The 27369-nt window shown below is 61.8% G+C and overlaps 5 protein-coding genes across 6 annotated transcripts; 3 read left to right on the top strand and 2 right to left on the bottom strand.

Annotated features, from left to right (window-relative positions):
• Positions 1-195: 195 nt before the first annotated feature.
• Positions 196-3495, bottom strand: LMAN2 (lectin, mannose binding 2). Its single transcript, XM_051631185.1, has 8 exons — positions 3338-3495; positions 3136-3254; positions 2854-2971; positions 2484-2563; positions 1280-1441; positions 1025-1139; positions 605-724; positions 196-459 (listed from the first exon to the last, which is right to left on the bottom strand). Exons 1-8 carry the CDS (start codon positions 3474-3476, stop codon positions 299-301), a joined length of 1014 nt encoding a protein of 337 aa, XP_051487145.1. The 5' UTR covers positions 3477-3495; the 3' UTR covers positions 196-298.
• Positions 3496-4662: 1167 nt separating this feature from the next.
• On the bottom strand, positions 4663-6662 carry LOC127390075 (ADP-ribosylation factor-like protein 3). The gene is made up of 6 exons (XM_051631237.1): positions 6645-6662; positions 6142-6285; positions 5937-6053; positions 5752-5802; positions 4803-4988; positions 4663-4710 (listed from the first exon to the last, which is right to left on the bottom strand). The coding sequence occupies exons 1-6, from the start codon at positions 6660-6662 to the stop codon at positions 4663-4665; spliced, it is 564 nt and encodes a 187-aa protein (XP_051487197.1).
• Positions 6663-9062: 2400 nt separating this feature from the next.
• RGS14 (regulator of G protein signaling 14) lies at positions 9063-16882 on the top strand. 2 transcript variants are annotated; one of them, XM_051631524.1, is made up of 15 exons: positions 9063-9134; positions 10449-10470; positions 11618-11772; positions 11888-11980; positions 12538-12681; positions 12842-12991; positions 13181-13301; positions 13389-13510; positions 13578-13781; positions 13886-13962; positions 14097-14223; positions 14477-14558; positions 14747-14805; positions 14978-15095; positions 15335-16882. In XM_051631524.1, the coding sequence occupies exons 1-15, from the start codon at positions 9090-9092 to the stop codon at positions 15568-15570; spliced, it is 1755 nt and encodes a 584-aa protein (XP_051487484.1). In that variant the 5' UTR covers positions 9063-9089; the 3' UTR covers positions 15571-16882. The 2 variants fall into 2 exon arrangements, with proteins under 2 accessions (XP_051487484.1, XP_051487483.1); XM_051631523.1 differs by having other exon boundaries at positions 13386-13510.
• A 1694-nt stretch (positions 16883-18576) lies between these two features.
• Positions 18577-22632, top strand: SLC34A1 (solute carrier family 34 member 1). Its single transcript, XM_051631132.1, has 13 exons — positions 18577-18598; positions 18651-18803; positions 18957-19139; positions 19554-19682; positions 19757-19900; positions 20012-20123; positions 20212-20407; positions 20527-20622; positions 20738-20837; positions 21081-21248; positions 21599-21715; positions 21848-21972; positions 22078-22632. Exons 1-13 carry the CDS (start codon positions 18577-18579, stop codon positions 22630-22632), a joined length of 2100 nt encoding a protein of 699 aa, XP_051487092.1.
• A 912-nt stretch (positions 22633-23544) lies between these two features.
• On the top strand, positions 23545-24552 carry LOC127390077 (alpha-2Db adrenergic receptor-like). The gene has a single exon (XM_051631242.1). The coding sequence runs from the start codon at positions 23545-23547 to the stop codon at positions 24550-24552; it is 1008 nt and encodes a 335-aa protein (XP_051487202.1).
• The last annotated feature ends 2817 nt before the right edge of the window (positions 24553-27369 follow it).

The raw sequence follows: 27369 nt of genomic DNA, 5'->3' as shown, positions 1-27369 counted from the left end.
CCACAGCCCCCCCCTCACATTCACAGCTGCCCTCCCACTCACCCCCCCTGCCACAGGTCGCATCGGGTGGGGGAAACACTGGAAGAAACAATGTGAGCGACCTTCAGGCTCCCCCACCACAGCCCAGGGGGTCCAGCAGGCATTGCCCTCCTCCATCCAACCCACCGAGGGCCAGGCAGAGGTTACAGCCAAACAGACAGATAAGAAAATACTTCTGATATTTCTCAGAAACAGCTTTTAGAAACCACAGTTTTTTACAGCTCCCCATAGAAAAGATGGGTTTGGGTAAGGGTCTTCACTAGTAGAAACGCTTGTTCCGCTCCTGGCGTTTCTGGAAGACCACGGCTCCCACCACGGCACAGACGATGATGCCCAGCAGAGCGCAGAGCAGGAGCAGGAACACCTTCCAGCCCGTCAGGGGCCCACTGCGGAAATTCCCTGTCGGGTCATCCACGTTGTCTGCAAGGACAAGAACAGCTCCAGGGACCGAGCCAGCCCCGGCTCCCGCGGGGTCACACAAGGCTGGGCAGCCCTGATGCCCGTCAACCGGCCTTCGAGAGTCCGGCCCCAGCAGCCGAATCCTCCTCTGGAGGTGGAGACTCACCTTTGGGTGATTTAAGAAGGCTGACGCTAGGCTCAATCTTGGTCCAGTCAACGGTCTCATCTTCTAGAGGGTGCTCCACCATGAGCTGGAACAGCTTCATCGAGATAATGTCGTGATTGTCTAGGAAACAACCATCAGCACTGTTAGAAGCTCTGAGATGTCCAAGTGCTCAGAGCACCCCTAGGACTGTCCTCTGCTCTCCCTCCCTCTCAACCCCACGCTCACAACCCACATATCAAACTGCAATTTGAGATGTTTCTCAGCTCTCAGGTGCCTCCTTTCTCAGGCCATGGGTTCCTACCCAACAATATTTTAATAATTCAAGAAAAAAAGATACCACTAAAGCTATCCAATGCATCCCTAGCATTGTATTCCAGGATCCAAACAGCAGCTACTCGCACAAGCAAAGCCCTCTCTTACCAGACAAATCTCCAGTGCCAGCAGAAGCACCAAAGAAGTAGCCAGTTGGCAGCTGCACCCCTGCAATGTCAATGCAGTTCTTCCATTCGTTCTTGTCCTCTACGTCAGTCATCACCTGCAAGACCCAGGGGAGTCACACCAAGAACACACATCACCAGCCTGCCTGCCCGCAGCTCTTGGAGCTGAGGAAAACCATCTCCAGGGCACCTACTGACACAGCAACAGCCCCTGCAGGAGGTGCCAGCCCCATCTCACCGTCAGGCGGCCACGGGAGTACCGGATGGCCAGGAAGGTGTCGTGGTTCTGGTTGCGCAGGTCGGCGGTGCAGCCCGCCAGCTCCGTCCAGCGCCCGTCCTTGCTGTGCTCGTACGTCAGGGAACCGTTGTTCACCATGGCCGAGATGTAGGGGAACACGCGCTGCAGGGGCAGAGCAGCAGCTGCAGACCCACAGCCACCTTCCCCCCCTGCCTGTCCAGAACCCCAGCGGGAGCAGGAGCTCGGGCAGGCGCAGCCGGGCAGTCAGGCACGACGACAAAGGCAAGGCTGCTTTTCATCGGGAAACTGCTTCTGAACTGAGGGAAGAGCTTGTTCTGCCTAAAGCAGAGTGGCTGTTTCTGACCTTCTGTGCAGAGATCCCCCTGAGCCCACCATGTAGGGCCTGGTCGGGGAAATGAGCCCACCCCAGAGTGAGCACCAGGCTGGGCAAGGAGTGTAAGAACGGAGCACAGGACCCAGAGCAGGCAAGAATCTCACACGAGCAGCATAACCACACCTGGGGCTTTGCAGTCAGCAGATTATGTACCCCAGGAGAGGCCAACTGGAAGCAAGAACTCATCTCCCACTGAGCATCAACACAAAAAGGAGATGGGGGAGTAATTTCCAGGTGCTTTTATGACTTAACTATCACATTTTTGGTGCAATAGACCTCACAAAGCACAGCTAGGTTTTTCTGACTGTGTCATGACAAGATCCACAAACACAGAGCAGGACAGAAGGAAAGGACCTACCAGCCCCATGGGGGAATTATCTATACTTTCACCATGAGAGATGCTGGAGCAAAAAGCCAGCCCAGAAGATTATCTTTTAGAGGCACCCAGGTTGCAAACAGAGAACAAGGCCAGAAACAACGCAGAATGAGCAAGCAATGCACACTTGGGATGAATATACTCTTGGGCTGACTAACTTTACTGAAGAGGTGGTGCACTTTACACCAGCCCTGTGCTGCTCTCTCACACACAGGCCTTGGAAACACCTGCATAGTCAACAACAGCAGAAAATGGAGCAAGGATCTTTGTATCTCCGTTAATGCACGTACAAAATCTTCCCTTCACCAGCTCCCATGGTAGGAGTAGCCCACTCCCAGGTAAGGAAAGACTTTTCCTTGATCCAGGCACTCAAGAGCACAAAGCTCCAAGGAAACAGCCTCCTCAGCACGTTCAGAGCTCCCAAAAACACCTACCTCTGTTGCTTCATCGTTGGGATATGTATCAAGGAAAATGGCCAGTCCATGAAAGTTGTCCTTGCTGCCAAAGACAGGACCTGGGACAGGGCAGAACACAGGGAGTGGAAGGCTGTTGGACGGAATTTGTGCTCACAGACTTCTAGTGAAAGATGCTGTGAGAACTGTTTATTGCCAGGGAAATGACTTGAGGGCATCTGTTCCCAAAGCAGAAGGTGCAGGATGTGCCATCTCCATCCAGTGAAACCAGGCAGAGGGAAGATCACTCTCCCTGGCCAGAAACTCTCCAGGCCAGGGACAGGCCCTGGGACACATGCAAGTGCTGAGGAGGCCTCAGCTTGGCCAGAAAGCCCCGAGCTGCACCCTGTACCTGGCACCAGGCGCTCCTGTGTGTACCAAAGAGCCAGGCCGTCCCCGTGCAGGTTCTTCTTGCCGGCTCCGTGGATCCTGAAGTGGACATGAAGCTCCCAGTCCTTCAGGAAGCAGGGCTGAGCAGAGAAACGGCCCAGGGGCCTCAGGGTAAGAGCGAGGAGAGGCGCCGGGGCCGTTTTTGACCCAGGCCGGCCTCCCCTCTCTCCCCCGGGGGTCTCCCTCGGGCCCCCTGCCGGTGTCCCCCCTCCGCTCCCCCGGGAGCCTCCCCCCGGGCTCTCACCACGCGGTTCCAGATGGAGCCCTCCCGACTGCGCTCGTCGGGCGTCAGGCGGACGTACTGGCTGGTGACGATGGTGCTGCCCTGGAAGTCCCACAGCGGCATGGCGGCGGATCCCGCGCCTGCAACGGGCGGAGGGAGCGCGGCTCAGCCCGGGCCACCGGGAGGCACAACCCCCGGGCCGCCCGCCCGGCCCCGCGCTCACCCTGGTACGGCTTCATCAGCGAGTGCTCCCGCTTCAGGTGCTCGCTGTTGCCATCCGTGAGCTCGGCGGGCGCCGGGCGCGGCGCAGCCGCCACCAGCAGCGCGGCCGCCGCCAGCAGCCCGCCCGCTCCCGCCGCCATGCTCCGCTTCCGCCTTCGGCGCGCGAGCCCCGCCCCGCGCTCCGCAGCCCGAGCGGCCAATCAGAAGCCTCCGCGCCCCCTCGGCCCCGCCCCCGCGGGTGAGCGTCACTCCCGCCCGCCAATGGCAGACAAGGGGCGGGGCCGGCGGGGGGCGGCCGGTGGGAGGGGCGGCAGGGCGGTTCCCGGCGCGCACCGCGCGGCGCGCGGCATGCCGGGAGCTGTAGTCCGGCTCCCCCCCTCCCCGTGCGGGTCACGTGCGGGCCGGCACGTGCGCGGCTCGTGCCTCTCGCGGGACACGTGACCCCGCCCGGGACGAGGCCGCGGTGGCCCCGGGCGCCCGTCGCCATGGGAACGGCGCGCGGGCCCGAGCCCGCCCGGGGCGGAAGGAGCAGCCGGGGCAGCGCGGGGGTCACGCGGCTTTATTGGGGGGCGCGCGCGGCTCCGCTCCCGCCGCCGGGGCGGGCACCTGCAGCGGGAGGACCGAGGCCCCAGCGCGGGTCCGTCCCGCTCTGCTGCCCAGAGCAGCCGCTCCTGGGGCCACGCGCGGCGCGGCTGCAGCCAGGGCTGCCACCGGGCGAGGAACACGCTCCATCGGTGCCGGCCCAGCCAGGTCCTCTGTCCTGCCGCTTGTCCCAGGTCCCGTGCACGCGTGGGCGCTGCGCTGGCCAGCAAGGGCTGCCGAGCCAAGGCCTTCCCGAGCCAGCTGCCGGGGCCGGGGCAGCACCAGGCACATCCTACGGGAGCAGAGGGGAACACACACCGTCCGTTCGGCTGTACGTGCTGTGTCTGAGGGTGCAGCCAGCGCTGTGGTGGGGTGCCCAGCGTGACCGGGGCAGTTCACGCCTGGCAGCAGCCTCGGCAGGGTGTGCCAGCAGTGTGGATGGACCAGTCCGGAGGGGGTTCTCCTTCTGGAGGTGTGCAAGCCCTTGACACAACAGGACATGCGCTTCCCATCGACAGCACGGAGGCTGCAGGGTGATCGGGGGGTACGGGGAGCCCATGGAAGACCAGGAGGAAGGGAGGGGGGAAGCTGACTGATTAGTAAGAGACTGGGTGGGAAGCCCGACAGAGCACGGCAGCCTGAGGCTCAGAGCCCAGCCAAGGCCGCAGTGGAAGTCTACAGATCAGGGGGGTTGGCCGTGGCTGAGGGACCTGCAGCTCAGTCCAGTCTGGCACTTTGCAGCTCTCATTTCTTCCTGCTCATGATCTGGCTGGAAATCCAGTTCATCCCATCCTGCAGGGAAGAGAGAGAGATGAGCACAGCCCCAAGAGCAGGTCCTTGGGTCCTCTCCCACCTCTGCAGAGCCCACAGGCCCCCATTTCTACCTGCACTCCTTCCCCAGACAAGGCTGAGCAGGCCTGGATCTGCCATTCCCGGTCCCGGTAGGTGTGGAGGCTCAGCCCTTCCGCAATTTCAGCCGCAGGTGCTGCAGTCACTAAGTCCTGCTTGTTGGCAAACACCAGCAGTGGGACCCCCGTGAGGGCCTCGTCTTCAGTGAGCTCTGCCAGCTCCTGCCAAGAGAGAACCAACTCCCAGAGCTGCTTCCTGCCTCTGTGGAGCTGCCCAGGGTAGGCTGGGGCACCTTGGTCCCCCAAAATGCCTCAGTCCCCTCTCTCTGGTGCCAAAGAAGCTGTGAGGTCTTGACATGCCAAGGGAGAAACATGCACCCCTGAAGCTCCATCTGACCAGAAGAGAGTCTGGGAGCTGCAGGCAGTACTACCTTAGGGCTGAAGCCCTCCTGGCACCAGCAGCTTTGGGCAAAGGGCAGCTACAGGAGGCTGCTGCCAGCCCTGTGCTGTCTGGCACACCCACGCCGCCGTCTGGTGCCGGTACAGCCAAGACTGGCACTTGAAGTCTCACCTTCCCCTCTCCGGCTTTGTTCCCAGGGTTTGTAAGCCTGAATTTGCTACTCATAAACCTTTGCTTGGTCACATTGCTAACCAGGTGCTGGGAAGGTGGATGGAGGGCCAGGGGCCGAGTGGTCACTCTCACCAGAGGCAGAGTCATTCCAGTGTTGGGTACTCCTGGGGCTTCACACCCAGCTTGGTGAGGAGCTGCTGGTCATGGATCTGCCATGGGGTGAGGTGGCTCTGTGTGCTGAGACCCCAGTCACAAGCCCTTCCTACATAGGTCTGGCAACAGCTGGGCCCCCACAGTGGTGCTGCCCCACAGTAGAGAGCAGCCTTGCTCCCCACTGCAGTCCTCAAAGAGCAGGTGCCAGGTGGGTCCAAGCCGCAGGACCCCACAGCCACCCTCCACCCAGACCCCCCTTACCTGCCCAGTCTCCTCAAAGCGTTTCTGGTCTGCGCTGTCAATGACATAAATCTGCCGTGGGGACAAAATGGACAGTCGGCAGCTCCTCCTTGCCCAGCTGCCTTCTGTGGGGGCTGCAGGGCTCTGCTGGGATACAGAGCCCCGTGCGGAGGGCATGGGGGGCTGCGGGTGGCTGCCCCACTCACCAGCAGGTCTGTGCTGCCCAGATACTTCTTCCAGTAGGGACGGATGGAGCGCTGGCCCCCGATATCCCAGACGTTCAGCTTGAAGCCATGCGAGTGGACACTCTTTATGTTGAAGCCCTGTGCGGGGACACAAACCCCGGCATCACACAAGGGCAGGGTAGGACCTGCCACCCTCCCGCCACCTGTGGCCCCCAGCAACACCTACCTGGGTGGGCGTGATGGTGCTGACCTCCTCGGAGGCCAGGCGTTTCAGCAGCGTGGTCTTCCCTGCGTTGTCCAGCCCCAGCAGGACGATGCGGAGCTCCTGCTCCGGGGAACCCTTCAGCTTCTGGATGACAGAGAGCAGCCCCTGGGGGCACAGGGAGCCCTGTGAGGTGCCAGGTTGCTGCAGAGCACCTTCACTTTGGAGGGAGGAGCTGGGTGCCCTGTTGGCCATGGGTACTCTGCGTCTGCGGCCTGAGCGAGCTCCAGGGCTCAGCTCCCAAGGTGTCCAGATTCAGGATGGCCCCACGGCAGATCCGCCCAGCTCCCCGCCTCTGGCTGTGCTGTCCCTGTCCTGGGAGCCCTGCCAGCTCCTGGGTGTGCTGGAGGGACACAGACAGGGCAAAGCCCTGGTCCTGCTCTGCCAGCCCACCCAGCACCACAGCCAGGAGCCGTCTCAGCAACACCCACCCCGGCGCAGGCAGGATGTCACCCGGCCCCGCTTACCTTCTGCACATCACCCATGGTCTGGGAGTCGCTCCGGCCCGTGGCACAGCTGGGGAGCTGCGGGGGGCTCGTCCCTGGGGCCTGCCGGAGGCTGCGTGACTGGCACGCTCCCCAGCCCCGGGGGAGGAAGAGGATTACGGGCTCCAGAATTAGCTGCTGTTTCTCCATTTACCCACAGCATTAAATAATGCCCTCAGCAAATCCCCCAGCCAGCTGTCGCCCCGCCATCGCTTGCCCCCGGGATAAAGCAGGTCTTGCTGGGCTGGGCCGCTGGGGCACAGGGGGTCCCTCTCCCCAGGGTGCCAGGCTCCTGCTGGGGGTGGCAGCTCAGCCGGAGGATGCGGTACCCGGGAACCACGGGCACCACTGCGGGCAGAGCCTGGAGCCGGGATGGAGCCGTGTGGCAGAGCCTGGAGCTGGGAGAGGCACTGCAGCCCCAGCCTCTGAAGGGGAATGCTGCCTGCTGCCTGGGCAGAGCCAGCCTACAGGCATGGTCCTGTCCTGGTGGGTGTGCAGGGCTGTCACAGCCTCCTGTCTGAGGGGTGATGCCTCAGCATGTCCCTGGTCCCCATGTCCCAGGCAGGATGAGGGGACACCAGCACCCAAGAGGAGGTGTCGAAGGGTGGCAGGAGGCAGTGGTGAGGCTGGAGCTGGTCACTGGAGCCGCTGCCACAGCTCCTGCTGCTGTCTGAGGGAAACCAGTGAGCCCTGGAGCAGGTTGAGGGATGAGCTGTCGCAGCCAGAGGTCAGGGATGGCACAGGGCAGGGGGCCAGAGGGGCACAGAGACTTCCCTCAGCTGCCCATCCTGGCCAAGGCAGGGTGAGGGACTAGTCAGTTCACCATTTGGATTAAATGCATTAATTAAGCAACCTCTTTAATGCTTGCACACCACAGTTCAGTGCTCAGATCAGATTTCCTAGCAGAGAGGTTATCCTTGTGGTGGGGACCGTGAGTCACGCACTCTTGGTGAGACATTTTTATTTATAACTCCAGTTGCAAAGCCAAGCCAAACAACACAGCTTCAGCTCTGACAAAGGGAAGGGGAGAAGAGGGATCGCCCCACCCCACACCCCACTGCTGCTCTGTGCCATGGTGGGGGGCAGAGGGGCAGCAGTGGGGACCACCCTCCGCTCCCCCCTGCCTGCAGACCCTGCCAGGGCTGCGGCTGCTAATGCTGCACTGCTTTTGTTCATGCTCGTGGTGGGAACACTTCATTTTTCTCTGCATAGATCTGCACCCAACTTAATGTTAGGGTTCTGCTTTTGATAGGTTAATCACCCACCTTACATCCCAGTTATTAGCATTTCCAAGAGCGGGTTGCCATGGTGCTCTGCGGTTTATCCTGTAACTGTTAGTTACTTATATTTTCTAACAAATATCCTAAAATATCCTCAACTGGTTTGTGGTTGCTGATCAACATGGAACCCTGAGATGGCCAAAACTGCTTAGGCATCACTTTGGTGTCTTCAGGCTGCACGTCCACCACTCCTCACTGCCAGACTCTGCTGGAACCCACAATGTAGGCAGCTCCCCTCAAAAAACACCAGCTGCTGATGGCAGCAGCACAGCCCTGAGGCCACCCCAGACCCATGGCCTGCTGTGGGCAGGGAGGCAGCTGTGTGCCCAGCTCGGTGTGATGGGATGAGCAGCAGCAGAGGGGTGCACTGGGTGTGCTGATACCCCCCTGCCCCTGCACCCCCCTTCCCTGGGGTGACGTGATGCCAGGAGGAGCCCCCTTGGGCTGCTCAGGCTGCTGGGAGTGGGTTGGTGACCCCAAGGCAGCACAGGCTGTGCAGGTGGGGACTGAGTGGAGTAGGGATTGGGATTGGATGCTGATAGGAGTGGGAATGGGGGTTGGGATTAGGGTAGGGATGTAGACACAGATGTGGATGGGAACAGAGATGTAGATGGGGATGAGGTCACAGATGTGGATGCAGATGTGAATGTGGGTGGAAACAGGGAAAGGAATGGGGATTTGGATTGGGATGGGGACAGTGACTGGGATGGGGATGTAGGTGCAGCTGGGAACTGGGGGTGCAGATAGGGGTGGAGTCGTAGATGCAGGTGGAGGCATTGACAGGGATGGGGACAGGGATGTGGATTCAGATGAGAACAGGGAGAGGGATGAGGATGCAGATGTGAATGGAAGCGGGGATGCAGAAGGGGATGGGGTCGCAGATGCAGATGGAGACAGGGATGGGGACGGGGTTGCAGGCGGGGCCGCGGCGCCTCCGGGCCCGGAGCCCCCCGGGGCGGTGCCAGCGCCGGTGGCGGCGGCGCGGGGCGGGAGGGCGGCCCCGCTCCCCCCGCTGCGGTCCCGGTTCCCATGGCGACACTTCCTGTGGCAGCCGAAAGCGGTAGTGCCGGGGAGCGCCGGGCCGGGCCGGGGATGCTGCGGGGCCGCGGGCCGCGCCGGTAGCGCGCTGGGCCGGGCGGTGCCAGGCATGCAGGGCAAGGCCAAGCTGCTGCTGGTCCACAACGGCCGCATGGTGAGTCCCGGCACGGCCCGGGGCCGGTACCGGGCAGGCGGGGGCGGTGGAGGCGGGACCGGGCTGGCAGGGGGGTTGGGGCCGGGTACCGGGCAGGCAGAGGCAGACAAAGCGTGTACAGGGCAGGTCCCGGGCAGAGAGAGGGATGTGGGGTGGATAACGGGAAGGCGGGGGTCTGTGGGGCTTGGACATCCAAAGCAGACAGAGGCGCAGGGGCGTGTAAGGGCAGACGGCAGCGTGTGGGGCTGGGTAACAGGCAGGCAGGGTCTTATGGGGCTGGGTAACTGGGCAGGCAGGATTGGCTGAGGCTGAGGCAGTGACACAGGTGGGGATGTATGGGGGTGATGGGCAAGCAGTGACTTATAGGGCTGGGGTAACAGGAGTCAGCTGTGCTGGTGTGGGTGGGTGGCTCAGGAAGGGCAGAGCTACGTGGGTATAGGCAGCAGGGATAAATGGGGAAGATCAAGGAGCTGGCAAAGCAGGGGTATGTTGAGGCTGAGGTAAGGGGCATGGCAGCAGCATCTGGGGTGAGGTAGCAGGGCCAGGGTAGGGTTGGGATAGTGGGGCTGGGATGGGGACAGGCAGAAGGTGTGTAGGGCAGGCTGTGGTGTGTGTTGCTGGCAGGATGGGGGGCATTGGCTAGCCGGGTCAAAGGCACCACTTCAGTGTGGCCCCAGGCAGCACCGTGGAGTGGGTGCTTGTCTGGGCTTTGACTTCTGAGGCTTTGCCCATCTCTGTGCTTGCTGTGGGTCCTGGGGTACCACCATCATGTCTGTGGTGGCTCTGGGGGTGCGGCAAGACACCCTGCCCTGCTGTGCCCTTTGCTGGCAGCTCTGGTAGGACCCGGTCCCCATTTTTGGGCATCTGTCCTCCAGCAGCCCCAGGCTTCAAGGAAGGAGGGAGGGGGCAGTTTGCCTGCCTAGGGCTGTGGTTGTCCTTCCTTCTCTCCCCTCCTCCCCTCCTCTTCCTGTGCCTGGGAGGCCCTCCCCGGCCAGCTGGTGGCAAGGTTACATCTGAGAGCATCTGTCTGTTCCCAGCTGCTGGCCTGGCCCCAGGGCAATAGGTGCAGGTGGGGTGGGAGAAGAGCTGCGCACCCCTTGTGACCCCCTACCCCTCCTCACTGCCCTCGCGTTGGGAGCCCTGTGTCCTGCCTTTCCCACAGCTCTTGCGTCTAACCGCAGAGCAGTGCTTGCCGGCAGCCTGTGTCCCTCGCTCCTGGGTTCAGACTGGGCTGCCGCTGGCCCGGGTACTGCTCCACCAGGCTGGCAGACACCATGTTGCCCCTTCTCACCTCTATTCTCTCCACCCCCGCAGGGCCCAGCTGTGTCAGATGGAGGTAAGACTGCTCTTTGCTCTGGGATGGGAGAGGCTGGCAATGTCTTCAGGGGAGGGGGAAGCCCACAGCCAGCCTTGTGCCAGGGGCAAGGAGCCAGCAGAGGGCCAGGTCCTGTGTCAGCACAGGCTGGGCTGCGGGCGAGAGCATGGCCAAGCCCTGTGCCAGGGGCTTGCCTTACCCCCATCCCTCCTGCATGGCCCCACCTGCCTGTCCCTCCCTTGTGGCTGCTCAGCTGGCACCCTTGGCCGCTCAGGGCCCAGGGGCTTCCTGAGGGTCTGTCTGTCTGCCCATCTTGTCCATCTGTCCCACTGTACACGATATCTCAGCTGGCCCATTAGCCCATCTGGGCCCTGCTGCAGGATCCTTCCAGCGTGGGGTGCAGGGCGTGCTGTTCCCACCTGCACATGCAGGTTATGTGTGGTTACCCCATGTTTTGAACAGAAGAGTGGGGACCTTGGTAAAGCAACAACTTGCTGCCTCCCCTGTTCCTGCCAGCTTTGTTGGGAGAATCCTGCTTCCATGCTCTTATCTTCTCCTGCAAATAATCCTCTGCTCTCTGTTGTTCACCAGCCAAACCAGTTCAATATCTGGGGTTGCCCCTGGAAACTTCCGTCTTTTTGACGGAGGGACTCCATTTGAATGCATGGTCACCTTGGGTTTCCTGGGGCTGGAAGCTGGGCATGACATTTCAGTGTCCTCTTCTGTCTGGGTCTGTTCCTTATCATATCCCAGGGGAGTGGGGAAGGTAAGTTCAGGCACCTCTACCCATCCGAGCTTCCCTTCGTGCCATGTGCCCCCCATGTCCCGCTCCATCCTGCTTTCCCTTCCCGCTGGCTGCCTTCTCCACGACTGGCTTTGTTTCCTGGGGAGATGAGTCACAGGTGGAGTCATGGTTACACCCCGGGGAGGAAGCCACAGCTGGCAGGCAGGGCTGTCACTCTGGAAGGTGCCAGCTGTGGCATTATGGTGCTTGATCCACTGAGGACACCTCTGTGGTACCAGCTCCTCATGCTCCCTTCCTGATGTTTCACCAGCTCCCATTGGGATGGGGCGGGTGAACTCACCGCAGATATGGGGGGCTGCTGGCAATGAGGAGTGACACTGGGGGACACCCAGGAAGCCAGAACTGACCCTTTCTCTCTCTCAGAGTTAAACGCTTCCAGGGCCCGTGGCAGCAACCACAGTGTGAACAGCCTGCCGGGGCCACCGGCCACCTGTGGCTCCACACAGGGGTCTGTGGTCAGCTGGGCCGAATCCTTCGAGACGCTGCTGCAGGACCATGTGGCTGTCACCTACTTCACTGTGAGTGCTACAGCCCAGACCTCAGGCCTCGTTACCATCGGCTCCTGGTCATCGGCAACCGAGCTGTCCCACAGCTCCAGTGCTGCCCAGCCCAGCACCTCTCTCTGCCCCACAGGAGTTCCTCAAGAAGGAGTTCAGTGCTGAAAATGTCTACTTCTGGCAGGCATGTGAGCGCTTCCAGCAGATCCCAGCCAGTGACACGCAGCAGGTACTGGCCTCCACACAGCTGTGGTGCAGCTGAGCCAGGGTCGTGCAGGTGCCTGCTGGGATGTGGGCAGAGGTGGAAGTGGGTGTTGTGCCTGTGGGTCCCAGGGTCCTGGCAGACCCCTGTAATGGGAGGGTGAGCAGGCTGTGGTCTCCTGCAGGAGGCACAAGGAGATGGATGTGATGTGCATCTGAAAAGCCACAGTCCATGGAGCAGGATATGCTTCTTCAGCCTGAGGTGGCCAAAGGGTGAAGAGTGTGGCTGGGAGGAGAAAAGAGAACAAGGGCAGAGAGCTAGATGGGGGCTTGTGGGGATTGAGCCATGTGGCTGGGGGATGGTTCCTACCTCTGTGGAGAAACTGGCATGTTGTGCCCAGAGCTTGGTGCCGGGTGGGAGCAGCTGGCTCTGATACCTGTTCTGAAGGCCAGGTACCAAGCTGGTCCCAAGGGGGACTTGGCCCCTCAGGATCAAGTGGCTCTATGGGGTGAGCCAGGGACTCCCTGCAGGGCTGCAGTGAGGAGGGGGCTCCTGGTCCCACCCTGACCCCTCTGTTTCCCCAGCTGGCCCAGGAGGCGCGGCGGATCTATGATGAGTTCCTCTCCAGCCACTCAGTCAGTCCGGTGAACATCGACAAGCAGGCCTGGATTGGGGAGGACATGCTGGCCACCCCTTCCCCAGACATGTTTCGCGTCCAGCAGCTCCAGGTATGAGCAGCTTCACCCCACCCGTGGGAGGTGGGCTGCAAGACCACCCTGCACGTCACCCAGCATTGTTGCTGTCATCACGGGGCTGGGCTGCAGGGCAGTGGCTGGAGTGAGCTGTAGGTGGGCAGGGGTCTTAAGCACACACATCCTCCCTTTGCAGATCTTTAACCTGATGAAGTTTGACAGCTACACACGGTTCGTGAAATCCCCACTCTACCAGGCCTGCCTGCGGGCAGAGAGCCAGGGGCAGCCCCTGCCTGACCTGAGGCCCCACTCCCGCAGCAGCAGCCCCCCACCTGACCTCAGCAAGGTGAGTGGGATGGGAAGGGGGGACAGGGACCTGTCCCTTGGCCTGAGAAAACAGTGCTGGCTCTCTTCCCTGTTCTTTGGAGCAAACCTAGCCACCAGCTGAGGATGGACAAGTGGTTTGGGAGACCAGGGAAAGAGAAGGGGCAGCCTCAGTTGTCTCCATGCTGAGATGCTTCTTGGTTCACCCCAGAAGTCGAAGCTGAAGCTGGGCAAGTCCTTGCCACTGGGCGTGGAGATGGCAGGCAGTGGTGCCAACCGCAGCCCCCGCCGCTCCTTCAGGAAGGGAGAGCGGAGGGAACCTTCCTGGGCAGGTAGGCACCACTCAGGGCAATTGGGGCAGTGCCACCTCTGAAGGGTGCCCATGGTCCCTACCACTGTCCCTCTGTCTGTCCTAGAAGGGGGAGAAGGCGGTGGGAGCACTGTGCTGTGGCGGGAGTCCCAGGGCTCACTCAACTCCTCGGCCAGCCTGGACCTGGGCTTCCTGTCCTCAGCCAGCACATCTGCCAGCCCCTGGACAGAGGTGAGTCACCACTGCACCTGCCCTGTGGCATCATGCTGCCACCAGTCCTATTGCATCCCTCCCACAGGGCCATCGGAAGAGCCTGGGGGGCAGTGAGGCAGAGCTGCCAGCCAAGCCCATGAAGTACTGCTGCGTCTACCTGCCTGATGGCACAGCCTCGCTGGCTGCTGTCCGGCCTGGCCACTCCATCCGTGACATGCTGGCAGGGATATGTGAGAAGCGTGGCTTCAGCCTCCCTGACATCAAGGTCTACTTGGTGGGGAATGAACAGGTAGGGCAGGCAGGGGGAGAGGGCAGTCCTGTCAGCTGGACCATCAGCAGGCTGGGACCACACAACGCTCTGGTTGCTCTCTCCTGATGGTTTGGCTGTTGCAGAAAGCGCTGGTGCTGGATCAGGAGTGCTCTGTGTTGGCAGATCAGGAGGTGAAGCTGGAGAACAGGATAAGTTTTGAGTGAGTGGGAGCTTTGGGGCTGACACTGTTGCCTGCATGTGTCCAGTCCACGTCACGTGCGGCCACCTGCAGTGCCCCAGCACCCTGGCTCTGCCCCTGTCCCCTGCAGTTAGCCCCTTCCCCCCGCTTTGCAGGCTGGAAATCTCCTCCCTCAGGAAGACCATCCGCATCATAGCCAAGTCAACCAAGAGCATCCGGGAAGCGCTGCAGCCCATGCTTGGGAAGTACGGCGTGACCATGGAGCTGGCGCTGCTGCGGAGGGTGAGGGCTCACCTCGGCGGGCCCAGCCCAGCCTCCTGCAGCTGGGATGCTGTGAGGGGGGAGGTTCCAGGGTTTGAGGCTTGGGCTGGTGTTTGAGATGGGCTGTTGCAGCCCACAGTTGGCCAGGAGGTGCGCTCTGTGCTGGGCAGCTCCTGATCCCGCAGGGTCTGGCCAGGGAGCTCATGGGTCCTCAGCCTGGCTGCCATGGCTGTGCTGCAGCAAGTGTGTCACTGGCTGGCTCTTCCCATTGCAGCAAGGTGAGCCAGCCACCCTGGACCTGGAGAAGCTTGTCAGCACTGTGGCTGCTCAGAAACTCATCCTGGAAACACCAGCAGGTAGAGTGTCCTCCTCTCCAAGCCATATCCTCCCCCACGCAGTGTCCCCACACCAGAGTGCTCACAGGGTCAGGCTGCCTTCTGCTGGCCATGGCTCCTGCTTCCTGGAATGGGCTCCATCCTGTCACCAGCTGGGCAAGGACTGTGGCATTGGCATGGGGTGCTGAGCATCACTCTTGACCTTGCAGGCATGAGACTGATGGAGAGTGCCGAGGCTGCAGCTGCCCCCTCCCCGCTCCGCAGCGAGGTGAGCTCGAGATCCCACTGGAGGTGCCCCCCCCAGCTGCTGCCGCGGTGCCACAGGGAACTGTGCTGTGGGTGCCAAGGCAGGAGCCAGGCTGCAGGAGGGTGATGGGGGTGTGGGCTGTGGGAGCACTGCCTCCTTGCTCTGCTGCTGAGGCTTGGGCTGCTTATCACAGGAGGGAAGCCCGACAGGAGCAGAGTCCGACGCGCTAGATGAGATGCCCTCCTCCTCCTCCTCCCGGCCTCGGTCTTCAGCTGCCGCTAACTTGAACCGCCGCACATATGACCTGGAAGGTGAGACCTGGTGTATCTGAAACCCAAGGGGCTGGGGCAAACACTGGGTGAGGGACACAGTGTCCCCTGGTGTGCTGGGGCTGGGTGCAGGGTCTCATGGGTGCTGGCATGGAGCAGGGAAGAAGTTCAAGTGCTGTGCATGGGACCTGTTCAGGGTCATGTCAGGTGAAGAGGGCAGCCAAGGTGTTAGGACAGAGTTGGAGTGATGGACTCAGGTGCATGACATGCTTTTCCCCCAGGACTGGTGGAGCTGCTGAACCGTGCCCAGAGCTGCCGGGCCAATGACCAGCGTGGGCTGCTCTCCAAGGAGGACCTGGTCCTGCCTGACTTCCTCCAGCTCCCTGGGCAGGACGACAGCACCCGCAAGGGTTCAGATCAGCCCCACACCCCTCACCCAGCCTCCAAGGGAAATGACCATGCTCAGCCTGCAGAGCCTGCGCCAGCTCAGCCTCCAGTCAACCACGAGCTCCGATGAGTCCTGCTGCACACCCACACCCGGCGCGTGGTAACCCGGGCCATGCTGGGGTTCAACGCAGGGCCTGACTGGCCCGTCCTGCACTGCCGACACTGCCCAGACTGCAGTTTCATCCGCGTCCTGTCCCAAACTGTCGTGTCGTGTCGCTGTGAGTGGTTGAGCAGCTGCCATGCCCCTTGGTGGGGTCACATTCTGGTGCACGTCAAAGGAGTCCTGTACATAGTTTGAACCCCTCTTGCAAAGCACTTTGCGATGTCCCACGCATGCCTGGTGCTGTCCTGCCCAGTGCTTCTGCCACTGGCAGAGTTGCTGCCCCAGCAAATCCTGCCTGTGCCACCTGGCACAACCCTACGGACTGTTCAGGTGGGGAAAGCACCCTTCCAGCTGAAGGGAGTGTGGGACAGAGAGGGTGGGTGGGGTGGCAAGGCAGGCTCCAACCCTGAACCCCCTGCTGTGGGCAGGCAGGGTCAGAGGAACACATGTCCAGAGCTGAGGGCCGGCTTGGGTCCCTAACTCTGTGGGAACAGGGCTTGCCCCCTGTTGGTGTGCAGGTCTGTGCTTCCCAGGAAAGGTGAGCATGGCCCTGCCAGCCTGTGCCCTGAGCGGGTTGTTGCTGTCCGTGTTGTGTGAACGTGGCTGGGCCTGATCCTGCCCGATAGCACTGCAATTGTGGAGCAGGGCACCTGGGTCTTGCCTGGAGCAGACAGAGGCAGAGCCAGCAGGTTGTGCCAAACAAGCCTTCTCCTCCCCCAAGGGAGACCCTGTGTGGGCTGCTGCTGGAGCAACCCACAGAAGCAGATCCCTGTAGATCCTCAGCCAAGCTGGGGCTGTGAGTGCTCATCCCTCGAGGATGGGCCTCCTGGTGCCATAGGAATGCAGCCCTCCTGGCTGCTGAGCATCTCAGCCTGGTGTGTGGGTACCCAGCGTGTGCCCTGCCTGGCATTCCTTGCGGGAGGCTGGCCTGTAAACTTGAGCCTGGATCTGCTGGATTTGGCTGTGCCTTGTGGGTCCCCAGCAGCCCCCTGTCCCCAAAGGTCCCAGAACCACTCTGTGATGGAGCCAGCCTCCTGACAGCAGCCAGGAGATCCCTCCATTGTCTGCGTATGCCAGAGCCCTTCCTGGCTGTGCCCTGGGTCACTGCTTCATCACCACTGCCCAGCCAGAGGCAGAGAGGTGGCCCAGGGCAGGGGCTTGTGGCCATCCAGCCCCACACTGCCATGGCCAGCTGTGGTCCCCGTCAGAGCCCCCCAGTGTTTCTGTGGTGCTGCCCAGTCCTGTCTGTGGTGTGAAACCAGGGGAAATAAAGAGCATTGCCTGGATGTGCGTTCTCCTTCCTTCATGTCCAAGGCCGGACAGTGCTTTCCCCAGCAGTGCTGTCCCTCCAGACTCCCAATACCCCACAGAGCCCCCTGGGACCAAGGCAGGGCTGGAGCCAACCCTCAGCTCCAGTGCCACCCTGCCCAGCAGCCAGGGGCAATGCCGGGAGCTTGTTTTCCTGGCGCCACTGATGGTGTAGGGGAGGCTACAGGACCGGCATGGCCAAGGACTTCAGCCCCGACCCTGTCAATGAGTGACAGTCAGCCTGCCAGGGCCTCACCAGGTTAATGATTGTGGGGGCAGCTGGCCAAGAGCTCCTGGGCATGGGGCAATCATGGACACCAGCCTCCTGCCCACTGCAGCTTGATGCAAGTCTCTGTGAGTGCCACTGGCCATACCCTGGCCAGAAGGGTCCACAGGTCCCACAGATGCAGGATGTGTCCCCTGCTGTGGCACCTCTTGGGCATTCAGCTTCATCGGTTTGTGACCTAGTGGAGGCTTGGCGATGCTCCTGCTGTGGCAGAGATGTCCTTAGGCCATTCCCAAGCACCCTGGGGTACCCGAGGGATCCTCCTCACATGCGATTGCAGCTGGCTTTTCTGTGGTGGTGGGTCCTGGGAATATTTGATCCTAGAGGAATGGGAACATGGCAGCCACGCAGCTCCTCCATGCTTGGTTCCCCCACAGGCACCAGGGCTGGAGGGGCCTTTGACCCTTGGCTCTCCCCTGGGAAGACATGGACACAAGCTGGCCGGGCACTCTGTAGGTGGATGGAAACTTGGCTGGAAGTGTGTAAACAGCAGGTAACGATAAATGTCATCAAGGAGGTGCTGATGGCAATGCCAGCATTGCGCTGCTCCTGCCCACCCCAGGCATGGCCTCTGCCCCTTGCAGCCCTCACAGCACTGCTGGCTGCTCCATGCTAAGCTGCTGGCATGGGCTGAGCTGAGCCATGTGCCACCCTCACCACCAGTGACAGGACACAGGCACTGTGTCAGTGCTGATGTAACCCCCCCACAGTGTGCTGGTGGTGGGGACAGCAGTGCCCTGGGCAGCTGGGTCCTTTGCAGCTGATGCTCAGGTGGCCCTGAGGACACTGGATGTTTGGGACAGCCCAGCAGGGCCAGCACTGAGCCCTTCTCCTCTGCATCATCATCCTCCTCTCATGGAGGAAACGAAGCGTCTGGCACCAAGTGATGGAGAACTGAGGCTGCTCCAGCATTGCCCCTTGGGCATGGGGATCCAGCACTTCCTCAGCTCACTTCTCTGGCTGCTGCTTGCCCAGGGGGAATGCCGAGCCTCAGACAGGTGAGGCAGGATGTGCCAGTGGTACCCCAGGGGCGCGTGTCCCATCCTGCCTCAGGGCTGATGTGGGATGCCGTGGGGTTACCCATTAACTGCAGGAATTTCTGGGGAGGAGGTGAGTGGCGAGTGGAGGCGAGGGGCAACGCGGGGCTCCTTAGACTTTGCTCTTGGTGTGCATATAAAGGGCCTCCGTACCCTGCAGGCCACTTTGCTGGAGGGACGCGTGGACGTGGCATGTGGATGTGGTGCTGCCCTGAGTGCCTGGCCAGCCCCAGGTGAGCAGGGCTCTGGACAGGAGGGTCCCCTCCCCATGTCCCCTTGGCCCAGACTGCCTGCACTTGAGAGAGCTCACTGGGTTGGCGTGGTGGAGTGTTGGGTGATGGGATGGTCCCCCTTGGTGGTGCCAACCCACCAGGGGCATTCTGGTGACCAGTGGTGGTCCACATGGCACAGTCATGGCTCTGCTGTGGTGACACATGGCCACCTCTGCTCAGCCTCAGCAGGAGCAATGCTGCCTTACCGGAGAGAGAGCCCAGCCCTGCCCCGCTGCCCAGTGCGGGGTGGAATGGTGGTTCACGGGCCCCAGTTTGCCTACTGCCCCAGCCCCCAAGGTAGGTGCCCCCCACCCTCCTCCTCCTCTTCCTCATCCTGCTTGGCTCAGTTCTGCTCTGGCCAGACCTTGGCCCAGGCAGTGCCTGACTCCCTTCCCTGGGGAGGCTCCCCAGAATGGCTGGGGCTGTAACACGGTGTCCCCGTCTCCCCAGCTCTGCACCGGCTGCCGGGTGCCCACGCCTGTCCCTTCGCTGTCAGCGCGGTGCCCTGCCCTGACCACGGCTTCCCCTGCCCCGGCTCCCCGGGGCGCCTGCGCGAGGGCAGGGAGCGGTACGAGCTGGAGGCACTGCCCTGGCAGGGGACCCTGGTGGGCTTGGATGAGCTGCAGAAGCCAGGTGAGACCCAAGGCATGATGCCCCTGGGTTGGGGAACAGCCTGGAGATCTTGCCCACAGGGAGACTATGGGGTACCAGGAGAGCCCAAGCTTTCTCCTTGGGACTGGCAGCACTACCTCCTGCTGCCCTGCCAGTCCTTATGCTGGCACCCCAGAGACACCCCAGCATGGTGGTCTGCATGCCAGCACAGGAGATTTTTGGCTCCCCGGTGTGCTGTGGGCAGAGCTGAGGGGTGATGGGGACCATAAGCATAAGAGTGCTCCAGGGCAGGAGGATGTGAAGGGGATCCAGGGAGTGGTGGCACATCCAGGGGCATGAGCCTCATCCCACCAGGGCACAGGAGGATGGCTTGGGGCTGCGGGAGCCCGGGCTGTGCCACAGCTGGTGTTTAACACTCTCTCTTGTCTTGTGCAGAACTGGGGTGCTGGGTCAGGGTCCAGTCCATCTGTGTCTCCCTTCTCAAGGTGCCTCTGATGTTTGGGTTCCTGTACCTCTTTGTGTGCTCCTTGGATGTGCTCAGCTCTGCTTTCCAGCTGGCTGGAGGTAGGGTGACAGGGGACCCAGGTGGCTGGTGGCACCCACCACACTGGCACCCTGCTGCTCATGCTTTCTTGCAGGCAAAGTGGCCGGTGACATCTTCAAGGACAACGCCATCCTCTCCAACCCTGTGGCTGGGCTGGTGGTGGGCATCCTGGTGACTGTGCTGGTGCAGAGCTCCTCCACCTCCACCTCCATCATTGTCAGCATGGTCTCCTCAGGGCGTGAGTGCACCTGTGGGGCTCCCTTGGGACCTTGAGGCTGGGGAATGGGGTGGCTGAGCAGGGTGACCCTGAGCTGGGCCATGCGGGGCTAGCAGGTCTCTCTGTCCCCAGTGCTGGAGGTGCGCTCTGCCATCCCCATCATCATGGGCTCCAACATCGGCACCTCTGTCACCAACACCATTGTGGCCCTCATGCAAGCTGGTGACCGCAGTGAGTTCAAACGGTGAGAACAGGTCAGGGCAGAGGAGACTGGGGGGGGCTGGGGGCTGCTCCTCAGGGGCCATCCCATGCCAACAGGCTCCTCTGGGCAGGGCCTTTGCTGGTGCCACAGTGCATGACTGCTTCAACTGGCTGTCAGTGCTGGTCCTCCTGCCACTGGAGGTGGCGAGCGGGTACCTGCACCATGTCACCCGCTTGGTCGTGGCCACCTTCAACATCCGTAGTGGGAAGGATGCCCCTGACCTGCTGAAGATCATCACAGAGCCCTTCACCAAGCTCATCATCCAGGTCTCCTCAGCCTTGGTGTCCCCAGGCTGGCAGTGCTGTCACCATCCCAGCAAAGATGTCCCCAAGCCGGGGGTGCTGTCAGTCCCCAAGGGCTCTCTCCAACATGTGTGTTCTTGCAGCTGGACAAGTCAGTGATCACTGGGATTGCAACGGGGGACGAGAGCCTGCGCAACCGCAGCCTTATCCGTGTCTGGTGTGGCCCTGCTCTCCCACAGGTGAGGGGCTCATAGCCCTGCTAGAGCCACCAAACAATCCCATGGAGGGTGGGTGGTGGACAGGAGCTGGCCAAGGATGCCATGGAGCTGGCTACAGCCCATGCTTCCCCTGCAGATGGCCGCTGTGGGGCTTGGTTCCCCCCCAAACTGCACATCCCCTGGCCACTGCAGCACTAAAGGCATCGAGATCCTCCACAACGTCTCCAGGCAGAAGTGTGAGTGGGTGTGGGGGGCTTGGGCAGGGCTGGGGGCACAGGGTAAGGGGCTGGAGAAGGTGCAGGTGGGACTGGAGGGGCATGCAGGATGGAGGGGTGCTGGGCAGGGGGTAGAAGTCATGCTGTGGGGCAGGGCTGGGAGGTGTTGGGGCTGGAGTCCAGGTGTGGGGCTGTCTAGGGGGGAAGGTTAATGAGCAGGGCCGAGCTGGCTCCAGCCCCTCACCCAGCCGTGCTGTGTGGCAGGTGAGCACCTCTTCACGGACACGCCGCTGCCCGACCTGGCCGTGGGGCTGGTGCTGCTGGCTGGGTCCCTTGTCGTGCTCTGCACCTGCCTCATCCTCCTGGTCAAACTCCTCAACTCCCTGCTTAAGGGACAGGTGGCCAAAGCCATCCAGAAGGTCATCAACACTGGTGAGTGGCACAGGGACTGCTGTGGGGTGAGTGGGAAGGGACCCTGCCTGCCCCATGGCCACCCAGCCCCACCTGCCATCCTCAGACCCATCCCTGGCTGCCTCCAACCCCTGTCCCTGCCTGGACCCCCATATCCCCTGCCTGCCTCCAGTTCCCACTCTGCTTGTGGCTGCCATGGCCTCCTGGTGTCCACATCCTCCTTCCCCAGCCATCCCAGCCCACAGCCTGACCCCATCCCAGAGCCTGGCTCCACAGCCCCCTCCCAAGCACCATGCAGGAGCTCTGGGTTGCCCCCAGCTAATGTGTCCATGTCTGTGCTTGTGTCCATGCCCATGGCCATGCTGTGGCAGACCTCCCGCACCCACTCAGCTGGCTCACTGGGTACTTCGCCATGGTGGTGGGTGCTGGCATGACCTTCGTGGTGCAGAGCAGCTCTGTCTTCACCTCGGCCATCACACCTCTGATTGGTGAGTCCTGGTCACTTCCATGATGTCCTGTGGATCCTGGAGTGCTTGGGAAGGTGGGAGGAGCCATGCCTCCATGGGAACAGCACTGGTGAGGAGCAATGGGATGGGATAGGATGGGTGCCTCTCCCACAGGCCTGGGTGTGATCAGCATAGAGCGTGCCTACCCGCTGACCCTGGGCTCCAACATTGGCACCACCACCACTGCCATCCTGGCCGCCCTGGCCAGCCCTGGGGACAAGCTGGCCAGCTCCTTCCAGGTATGGGCAACCCAGGGCCACAGCTGGGCTAGTGGGGAGCACTGGGCTAGTCAAGGGCTGGAAGAAGCCTACGAGCCTGGCCCAACAGGGCTGTCCTCCCTGCAGATTGCCCTCTGCCACTTCTTCTTCAACATCTCGGGCATCCTGCTGTGGTACCCGCTGCCCTTCACGCGCCTGCCCATCCGCATGGCCAAGGCGCTGGGCGAGCGCACGGCCAAGTACCGCTGGTTCGCTGTGCTGTACCTCATCGTCTGCTTCCTCCTGCTGCCCTCCCTCATCTTCGGCATCTCCATGGCAGGCTGGCAGGTGCTGGTGGGGGTGGGCGCACCCTTCCTCAGCCTCCTCTTCTTCGTGGGGCTGGTAAACGTGCTGCAGGCACGCAGCCCTGGCCGCCTGCCCAAATGGCTGCAGACTTGGGACTTCCTCCCCGCCTGGATGCACTCCCTGCAGCCCCTCGACCAGGTCATCACCCGGGCCACCCTCTGCTGCACCGACCGCTGCCGCAGCCCCGAGGGCTGGGAGGAACGTGAAGGTCCTCCCTGCGACAAGGCCAGGCTGGGGCTGGACAATCCCGTGCTCTCCTACCCCGAGGAGGTGCCCAGCCCTGCCATCCGGATGGGCTCCCCTCGCCCACCCCTGCATGGTGCCACCCGGCTCTAGCTGGCACCAGATGCCCAGAATGCTGCTTTCACGCCCACCTAGTTCCTGCCATCCCCGTTGAGCTGGTGTCTAATAAACACCAAGTGCCCACGCCCCAGGTGTGTGTCTCTTTGGCTCCTATCTCTGCAAACCCTGATGGAGCCATGGGTGCCAGACACCCACCATAAACCCCCATGTCCTTACACCATCACTGCACACCCTGGCCCTGTATGGGTGTCCGGTGCTGGGAACACACGACATGCACTGCTGGGGCTGGGGGGGCACATGCTGATGATGCTGCAGCTGAACCTGCAGTTTGCAGCTTTGTCCCCAAAGGGCTGAACTGGCAGGGTCTGTGCTGCACCGCTCGGTGTCACAGCAGTGTTGGTGCAGCAGGCACAGCACAGGGCAGCCAGTGAGGTGCTGTGGTGCTGATGGGCTGGGGCTCAGTGGGGTGGTGACTCAGTATGGCCAGGCAGTGCCCCTGGCCTGCCAGTTACCCCAAAGCCCATGGCAGGAGCCACCTGCTATGGTGACTCTGGCAGGAGCCCTTTAAGTGAATGCAAGAACCTCTTCTCCCACTGCCCACAGATACTTGGGCTCCTGCCAGAGATATCACCCGTCCCTCCCTCCTTCCCTCCCGCCCTCCTCCAGAGCTGGGACCAGCAGAGCCAGCGGGGCTGCCGTGGGAGTCACTCCAGGGATCCCAGCACTGCCGCTGCCCTGCATGCCCAGCTGGGTGGCCACCGGGCTGGGAGGTCCTCCATCTTGCCACCAGACTGGGTCAGTTCGGGAGTGGTGGTGGCCGAGATATCTCCCTGGGGACTCAGCAATGCCGGGGCTGTGCCAGGAGATGCAGTGGAGCTGGTGAGCGGGGCACATGGGGCGGGGGCAGCCCTGTGGGGCTTCATCCACCTGAGGGGCTGGACCAGCATGGAGCCAGCTGGCTCCCTCCCCAACACCTCCAGTAACAGCAGCAGCACCAGCAGCACCCCACACTCGCCCCTGGCCACGGGGCTCATCCTGTTGGCTGCCCTGGCTGTCCTGCTGGCCACACTGGTGGGAAACACGCTGGTGGTGGTGGCCATCTCCACCAGCCGGGCCCTGCAGGCACCGCAGAACCTCTTCCTGGTGTCCCTGGCCTCGGCGGACATCCTGGTGGCCGTCCTCGTCCTGCCCTTCTCGCTGGCCAACGAGGTGATGGGCTACTGGTATTTCGGCGGCCTGTGGTGCAGCCTGTACCTGGCACTGGATGTGCTGCTCTGCACGGCTTCCATCGGGCATCTCTGCGCCATCAGCCTCGACCGCTACTGGGCCATCACCCGGGCAGCCCGACTCAACCTGCGCCGCAGCCCCAGGAGGGTGAAGGGGATGATCGGGGTGGTCTGGGCAGCAGCCACCCTGGTGGCACTGCCACCCCTCCTGCAGGCCCGGCCGGGGGGACAGGAGTGCCAGCTGAGCCAGGAGACATGGTACGTGCTGGCCTCCTGCGCCGCCTCCTTCTTCGCTCCCTGCCTTGTCATGGTTGCCGTCTACTGCCGCATCTACCGCCGGACGGCCGCCCTCCTCGCCGCCCGAGCCCCATGCCCTGAGAAGCAGGGGCCAGGGGTGGGCACACGGGGCTGGCGGCACCAGAGCCAGCACCAGAGTACGTCGCTGTGCCAGCAGCGGCTGGCGCGGGCGCGGGAGCGGCGTTTCACCCTCGTGCTGGCCGTGTTGATGGGCACCTTTGTGCTGTGCTGGTTCCCCTTCTTCTTCACCTACAGCCTGGGGGCCATCTGCAGGGAGGGCTGCCACATCTCCAAGCCCCTCTTCAGCTTCTTCTTCTGGATTGGCTACTGCAACAGCAGCCTCAACCCTCTCATCTACACCCTCTTCAACCGGGACTTCCGTGCCGCTTTCCGCCGGCTCCTTGCTGTCCCCCACTGGCACTGCACCTAGGGCCCCTCCAGGACACTGGGAATACGGCCACCAGCCCTGCCACAGACCTTGGACTGCCATGCTGGTATGCATCTCAAGGTGCTTTTGGAAATGTGGGATTGAATAAAAGGAGGCCAAAGCCAGTGCCCAGAGCTGGCGTCTACCCCTCACCAGCACCCATCGCCACCTAGGTGTCCCCATACATCTTCCCTTGCACTGTGGGTGACTTGCTGGTGGTGACAACTTGCCATGGCAACTACAGCAATCACCAGCCTCCCCCAGATCCTCTGCACACCTGTGACCCCTAGCATCCTCTTGTGCAGGGGAGGGACACAGCGGCTGCTGTGGGGGACAAAAAACCCCGTATGTGGCAGCGTCACCAGCGCCAGGAGGAGCTGGACATGCTACTACAGCAGTCCAGCCTGAGTCCTGAGCCTCACTGCCAGGGTTGTCCCCTCTAGCTGCCCATCAGCATGTGGCTATGCCACAGCATGGGGCTCTGTGGGGCTGGGGTGGGACACTCCGCATCCTGGACAGGGTCTTCTTAGGGATCTTGCTGCAGAAGGCAAAGCAGGAATGACATCCCTGTGCTAGAAAGGCTGTCCTCCCTTGGGAGAGTGTGGGAGATGGGATCACATCAGAACAGGCTCTGTCACAGCCTGAGGTGTGAGGGGCCATGGTGGCAACCATGAGGTGAAGACCTGGGGCAACCGCACCTCCTGGGGGCAGCAGCCACCCCGCACCCACCCTGCCCAGCTCCCTACCCAGCGCTGCACAAACACCATGGGGTCAGGGGCTGCTCCACTTCTCCAGCTTTGTGGCTCAAAATAGAAAGTCTCAAAACATTGGACTTTCACTCAGCTAAAAACAGCCACTGGCGCCTGGGAGCTGGAGCCCAAGGAACACTGGCTCCCGCCAGCCCCCATCAGGGTGGGTGCATCTTGGCCCTGGGTTCTGGGGGACTGCAAGGGACAGTGGTACTTGCAGCAGCAAGGATCCCTGGGCCAACTCCTGCGCCCGCCACATGTGGAGGCTCGTGGCATGAGCTCTGGGGCCAGTGGAGGCTCCCAGTGGAATCTTGCTGGGACGGGGCCCTGGTGCTGACCCCCGGGAGGCAGCCGGTCCCGGCAGTTGGAGCCGCACTGTCACCATCTGCGGAAGGAGCTGTCCTATCGCTGCTGCCTGGCTTCCCCTCCCTCAGCCGCCTTTCCCCTTTTCGCAATTAAACAACATTTTGCTTCTAAAAATACCCAGGGAGATGAGGGTGCCTGACGGGGACTTGGCCAGGCCAGCTCAGGCGGGCAGAGGGGCTCTCCCTGGGGGGCACCAGCCCCACCGGCAGCACCCCGGGCTCTGCGGTGCCCTGGCTTGTGTGCTCTGCCCTCACCCTCGCCCGGCACTGCTGGGGTCAACCAGGGGACCAGGCACCGTCCCCCATCCTGTGCACGTGTGTGGCTCCAGGGGCTGAGGGAGTGCAGGGCAGGAGGGGCTGGGTACCAGCCAGAGGTGGGGCATACAAAGACCCTCTGGCCTGGGCAAGGAGACACCAGCACATCCAGCCTGTGCTGACATCAGGGCAACATCTGAGCACCAAAGGCAGCTTCAGGCTGATGTCCAAAACATCAAATCTTGAGGGCTAGATGGGGTCCAGTAGTACCTGATTCCCCACTTAACCCCCAGGCACTACCAGGGTGTTGGGGCGCTCCAGGAAGAGCTCCCCAACCAAACATCTCCTGCTGCATCTCCATCCAGCACATCGCCCTGTCCGCAGAAAGTGGGTCGAGTAGGTCGCTCTGTCTCTGCAACAGCCATTTCCATTCCAAGTTCGTTTGAAGTCCATTTAATCTGCCACAGTGTGACCCTTATTCCTGCCCTGCTGTGACCCCAGTCCTGCTGGGACAGCAGCTCCCCACAGCGCTGACTGCTGCTTCCCAACCGTGGCACCTGTGCTCTTCTGCCCCAATTGCATCCCACATTTTCAAGCTGTTTCTCCAGTTTCTCAAGACAATTTTGAATTACTCCCCTGATAGGCTTGGGTTTGAAGCCCTCTCTGGCCAAATCTCCTCCACAGCGCTAAAAAGCTTAGTCCTGGTTTCACCACCTGGGCTGTCACTGGTTCTGTTGGGGACACCAGGACTTCTCTGGACACTTGTGCTGCTCCACAGTGCCCGTGCCTCTTACTGGTGGTGGGAACAGTGCTGCAAAGCGCCAGCTGGGAGGAAACAGAAAGTAGCAGCCTAAGGGTTAAGCGTGGAAATGGATGGAAACAAAGTCATCACATCTGAAGCTCAAAATAAGTATGTGCCACCTTTAAAAGGAAAGCAGCTCTAAAAGAAGAAAGCTCACAGTGTGAGTTCATCCCTCATGGCAGAATGACATGGGAGATCACCTCCAAGGTATGGCAGGGCAAAGCACCCTCCTCCTCATCATCACTGTGGGTTCATAGCCAGAAGATGCAACACCTGATCTCCAGCAGATGCTGAAGGACATGGTGGACCACAGGCAGTGCCGATTGCATGGGCAATGAGTGCTTGGAGTAATTAGTGTTATTATCAGTCTTGCTGCAGCCTGAGGACATGAATCTCTTGCCTTCTGCTTGTCAGCACAGCCCAGCTGAGCAGTGCCCGGGACCCGTGCTGGCCATGACACGGTAGGACTTCTGATAATTGAAGTGCCAGTAAAAAATGGGTTTTAGAGCAAAGCAGTGGAGGAGCAGCCACCTGGGGCAGCCCCCGCAGGCTGGCAGCACCGCACGCCCAACGCCGAGGGATGAGGCCAGATCACACTGAGGAAACCTCAAACCTCCCTCACTGAGGTGACCAGGGAGACCAGGTGCAG

The sequence above is a fragment of the Apus apus genome, chromosome 13 (genome assembly GCF_020740795.1).
Source record: "Apus apus isolate bApuApu2 chromosome 13, bApuApu2.pri.cur, whole genome shotgun sequence".
NCBI classification, from domain to species: domain Eukaryota; kingdom Metazoa; phylum Chordata; class Aves; order Apodiformes; family Apodidae; genus Apus; species Apus apus.
Note: the sequence above shows the minus strand (reverse complement) of the source record. Positions and strands in the feature narration are given on the sequence as shown.